Source organism: Crassostrea angulata, chromosome 4, assembly GCF_025612915.1.
Source record: "Crassostrea angulata isolate pt1a10 chromosome 4, ASM2561291v2, whole genome shotgun sequence".
Taxonomy (NCBI): domain Eukaryota; kingdom Metazoa; phylum Mollusca; class Bivalvia; order Ostreida; family Ostreidae; genus Magallana; species Magallana angulata.
Window position 1 is genome coordinate 39,255,336 of NC_069114.1, and position 5,779 is coordinate 39,261,114.

At 34.1% G+C, this 5,779-nt stretch overlaps 1 protein-coding gene across 1 annotated transcript; it reads left to right on the forward strand.

Moving 5' to 3' along the window:
• The first annotated feature begins 2,286 nt into the window (after window positions 1–2,286).
• Window positions 2,287–4,918, forward strand: LOC128181528 (E3 ubiquitin-protein ligase TRIM36-like). Its single transcript, XM_052849957.1, has 2 exons — window positions 2,287–2,417; window positions 2,580–4,918. Exon 2 carries the CDS (start codon window positions 2,602–2,604, stop codon window positions 4,087–4,089), a length of 1,488 nt encoding a protein of 495 aa, XP_052705917.1. The 5' UTR covers window positions 2,287–2,417; window positions 2,580–2,601; the 3' UTR covers window positions 4,090–4,918.
• Window positions 4,919–5,779: the final 861 nt, after the last annotated feature.

Here is a 5,779-nt window from a genome sequence, read left to right on the forward strand (position 1 = left end):
TCTCCCCTTTTATATGCCCATTTGCTTTTACGCTCTTATTCTTAGGAACTTCATTGCCAAGTTTTCTGAGAAAAGAAGCTTTCAACGTTTAATGAAGATACCTGCTCTTTACTAAGGGAAGATATTAAAAATATATTGAGAATGTGTAGGATGTTTAAACAAAAAGGTCCTAAGGCACATTGCTAACTTTAGCAACAATTTGTAAATACATAGGGTAATTGAATTCTTTTCTAAATTTTTCAAACTCGGAAAGGAAGTGATTCTACAAAGTTTTGGAGAAATAATGGAATCAACGCTATACTGTACATCACTATGCTTCCATGTATGGGTTATACCACTACTTGTAGGTTTGTATATTTGAAAAAAGAGAATTGTAAGAATGTTTCTCAAAATGAATTCCTCCTGAGGTCCCATTATAAGTATAGGGATTACTGTTCAAACAAATCTGATACTAAAGTATATCAGACAACTGTATACAGGATTATTTTCGCCTCGTGTAATTTTCGCCCCTTTTACACTTGAAAGTAGTTTTGCCCCTTCTTGAATTCGCCCAGAAACAGTTATGTTTAAAGAGAGATATTTTGTGATGTTGAAATTCGCCCCCTAACAAAAAAAAGTGAAAGTAGTGAAAATAAAACGTGGCCAAAGCAGATCTTCTTAAAACGATTTAAAAAATTAATTAGATATAAATCAAAATCAACAATAGATAAGGATGATTATTTAGTTATATTATGAATTGTGGCATTGTAGTTCTTGTGAGGGTATTTCATGATTTTGTCCCCATCATTATACTGACAGTGTACTCTGTTTTGAAATTTTACCCCTCTCTGGGGCCCCAATTTCGGTCTTATGAAGATGTTTTGAACACTTTAGAATCTTCACTTTATCACACTGCTTGTAAATACTAGTCATATCACCAATAGTTTTATTGTATTACTTATCGTATCCTTAACTATTTCCCCTCCATGCGACAAGTATGGTCTTGGTTCAGCGTTTGAACATTATATATACATAGATGAAACGAGTAAATATTGACATTTCAAGTACAAAGATTAAGAAATTTTGTTATGATACCCGTCCTATTTTCACAGTTCTCTTCTCTTTGAAAGGATGAGTTCTCTTTTTTTTGGAATTAAGATTTCCTGTTTCATACGAATGCTTTGTCAAGTTGAAATTGGCCAAATGGGTCGAAAATGTTAAAAGTTAATGGACGGACGGACCGACTGATAGACAGACTGACGGAAAACAGGTGATTAGAAAAAGTTCAATTAAGGTGGAATGTCCCTCTGATGAGGGAGATATCTTCTGTAGAAAATATTCTCATTCTGTTTCTGATAACTCACAATTATAAAGGCATGTAGCAACAAGGGAGGCGTTACTGCCTCATTTTATGCTTGAAGGCAACTTTTTTTAAAATTCAAATATTAAAAGATAAAATTTGAACGGAACGAACTGAACCCTAACTTTAACCGGAAGGGGGGGGGGGGGTAAAAAAAAGTCAGAAAAGTTTTACAAAAAATTACACGAAACATGTCATAGTGATCAATTTTTTATGAGGTAATATCTTTACCCCTCCCCCCTTTTCCCATCCCCCAATGCATTGTTGTTGTTGTTAATTGTTGTTTTTCAAATATACCAAATTATATATACTAGTACAGTACATGAACAATAGAAAGAAGAATTTGAAAAACAAAAACCTAACAAAAGCATCCTTAAACATAGAAGGTTTAGTTTGCTCACACCCAGAGGCCAGAAAGAGGTTCATCAAAGAGATAAAAAGATAAAAGTTATTTCTAACTCTAAAGAACATGGAGACGCCTTAGTTTGTTTAGTTTGTAAAAGGAAGCTCCTTAATTATTCTAAAAGCAAACTTCTGCATAGAAGATTTTAATTTAAAACCATATCTGAAACCATAAAGACAGGACAAAGTTTATAGGATGTTTATTATCTTAACCAAAATACATAAATGCAAAACAAACAGACTTCTGCAAAGCAAGAGGACGTTCAAACTTACTTTATCAAAAATAATGTGGACCTTAAAGTGAAAGGAATAGGAAAGAAGTGTGTACAGATCACATTGTGTGAGATTATGCAATCGATTCGATAGGAGGTAACAATGTTGAATGGGTTTTCTTAAAAGAGGAGTTATTTTGAATCATTGATTAATGAATATGATTAAAACAAATGCGTTTCTGGTTAACCATTTTATCACCTTGCGCAATTGCTGATTTGGATTTAAATTCTGCACCCTTGTATCTATAGTCATGTTAAACTACAGGCTTGCACCCCATACTCAAATTGTATCACATGATCCTACAAGGTAGCAACGGACCTGAAGCAGAACAGGAAATCAATTGGAACACGCAATGTTCATTTGCAAAGCTTGATACTTGATTCATCAGCTGTGACTTCAAAAAGTAAGTTCCACAAATTACTAACCACATTTATTAAATATATGATAAGTGAAATCTTTAAATCTTGAATATAATACAGGTATATGAGTGATGCATTAAAAATAATTAATCCAGTAATAATTACGATTAATGCTCTTAGTTACTCTTTAATATAATTTCATCTAGATTTCAAAAAGGCTTCCTAATTATGGACCCCAATTGCAGTGCCCAGGAGGCTGTGCACTGTACTTTGTGTACATCGTCTGTGGCTACCATGTTCTGTGAAGTTTGTGATATCAATCTGTGTAAAGATTGTATAGAGATACATGTATCTGACTCTTCCAAAGCCCACAAAGTTATTTCACTTAAACAATGCTTGGCCACTTTGAATTATCCTAAGTGTGTAAAACACGAAGCCATGCGATGTGAACTTTATTGTGAACAATGTAACACTTCAATCTGTGCGCAATGTATTTCTTCAAAAGAACATAAAAATCATGACATTGTGGACATTCTGAAGTATTTTGAAAGTAAGAAAGAAGTTCTACATAATGATTTACAAGAATTAGAGGAGTCTATTTTTCCCAAATATCAGGAGATTGCATCCAAAATTCCAGTTCACAGAGCTGATCTGAGTAAAAACTCCCAGACGTTGACAACGGATTTTGATAAGCAGGGAGAAGAGTGGCACAAAGAAATAGAAAACGCAATCATGAAACTGAAGTCTGATATTGAAGAAATGGTAAACCGACACCAGACTGTCTTAAACAAACATGAAGACGAAATCGCAGTCACCATAACTGAAATCAGACAGTCCATTGCTGATCTAAAGAAGTTACAAGCATCTAAAGATATATGTCATGTCACTGAGTATGAATCCAGGAATGCTGAATTTCGAAGATTGCTTCCTAATATCAATATTTCCTTACCAAACTTCACACCCCTGAAAATAGACAGAGATCAATTTTTAAAACAGTTTGGTTCTCTGTCAGCAGTATCCTTTGCTACTAAAGAATGTAGCTACAACGTGCAGATCCCGGGAGCCGAGTCTTCTACCCTCACCGACAAACCAATGCTGGATATACCCAAGGTCGTCACAGCTTTTGTCACAGAGTATGAAGAATTAAGAAGTGTGGCCTATCTAAATGATAACGAAGTTTGGACGTGTGGTGATGATGACAACATCATAACACTCTATAACATTCAAGGAGAACTATTAAATTCAATCACAACTCAATCGAAGAAGAAGCCATTTGACATAGCAGTGAAAAAGAATGGAATTCTAGTTTATACCGTTGACGAAAACAAAACTGTGAACGTTGCAGAGGATAACTATACACATAGAGCAATTAGATTACGCAGATGGGAACCAAGTGGCGTATGTGTTACCACCTCCGGGGATCTCCTGGTCGTCATGTATAGTGGTAATACATGTAGTATGCTTAGTCAAGGTGGATTAAGAGTTGTGCGTTATTCTGGCTTTGCAGCAAAGCAAAGTTATTATTTTGGTGAAAGGGGTGAAACGGGTTACGTCTGTGAAAACAGGAATTTAGATATCTGCGTGAGTTTCAGAAGCGAAATAGTGGGGTCAATCAGGCTGGTAAACATCGATTTACTTATTCTGGTCCTGAATCTGCTACCAAAAAATCGTTTTCTTTTGCTGGAATCGCTACAGACAGCCAATGTAAAATCCTAACGATAGACGACAACAACAGCTGTATCCACATCCTTGATCAGAACGGAACGTTCCTCCGCTTCGTTAGCAATCGCGGTTTACGCAGTCTATCGAATTTATGTGTGGACAACAACGACAATATTTTGGTAACAGAGTTATACACAGGAAAAGTGAAGAAAGTTCAATACTACGCGTAAACAGACTGACTAATTTATTTATCATCTATATGGCAGTTTTAAATAAATTGTTTTAGAAGCATGCATCCAATTTTGTGAATAATCATCAATCTAATTAGATTATCAAATCTGCTCATTTGCATGTTAACATTGTAAATACATGTAAATTAGGCTGCCTCCATACTTGTTGCCCAAATTGGAGAGATTGTGGAAAAAAGATGTTTCCTATGTACCATTGATCATGTCTTTAACGAATTTTTTTTTTTACATTTTCATATTTAGATTTTGCATCTCATGCATCGAAGACAATATTTAACTCGGAGATATTAGTCGACTAGGGGCTTAAGAATACCCGTCAATTTATTTATAACTGTGCGTCCTTTTCAAATAAAATAATACTAATTTATGTCACATACACCGTACCTTAATTCAAAACTATTTGAACACTTATAATTATATTTACTTAATATATTAAATTTCAAACGTATTGAAAAGTACATTTTATCAAAATATCCGTTAACAAACGTTCTAGATTTTCCTTTTCGCCTACACGTAATTAAGTTACCTATCATCCAAGGCAAATCAAACGTGACTTGTTCCATGTTAAGTTATTGTCCTGTGTCTAATTAACAATTAAAGTGTAAAGTTTATATTTAAAACAAACGCCTTGAGATAATAATTGATATGATTAAATTTGTTTGTTATATAAACATTTAATCCAATATCTTAATGAAAGTATATTTACATTAACAGAAACATTAAATTGGTCTCCTCAGTTACATGCATGTTTATTCTACTTTTTATCTGATTTACAATATTTTGATAAAAAAAAAATCATAAAAGATCTTGGACACCAATAATTATACATGTATTGGGCGCTTACAAATTACACCAAAGGCACCGATGGAACAGAATGTAACTTTTTGATAAGAAAGAAAACTGTTGTTTTCATTCGTACGTCGTGACCGAGGGATAGTCAAGTACTCGAATACTCGTTGACATTCTTAATCTCATGAGAGTGCCCACTGCTGTTTCGCCCATATATCCCTATGTGGACTTTGCATCTCATGAAGGGACCCAATGCTGGGCACAAACTGTTTTAAATTGAACGCTATATAAGGATGCTTGCAAACAGTCTTTTGAAATCCTTATCCCCTAAACTTAGCGCAGTAAGGGTCAGCGGTCAAGGTTTGATTTTAAAATCTACATTATTCGTAGAAGCTTTGATCAGTCAACGCAACGCAATCAGATATTTTTAAAATAAATGTTAAAGGGACACGGTCACGATTTTGGTCAAAAATTATTTTTCGATTTTCATGTTCACAATGCTTCAGTAAGGCATTTTAAATAGGCAACCGAAATTTGAGTGTCATTTGTTGAGTTATAAGTGAGTTACAGAGCTTACAATTATTCGCTATGGAAACAAAGCTTTTGTTTGCATTTTGAATGTTGAAGTGAAAATTCCAGTTTTAAACCTCAAATGTGTAGGTTAATCGTTAAGAACTTTTTAATTATGCTTAAAATGAATAAGAAGA

Excerpts from the sequence above, each read along its gene's own strand:
- LOC128181528 (XM_052849957.1), top strand. The coding sequence starts at position 2,602 with ATGGACCCCAATTGCAGTGCCCAGGAGGCTGTGCACTGTACTTTGTGT.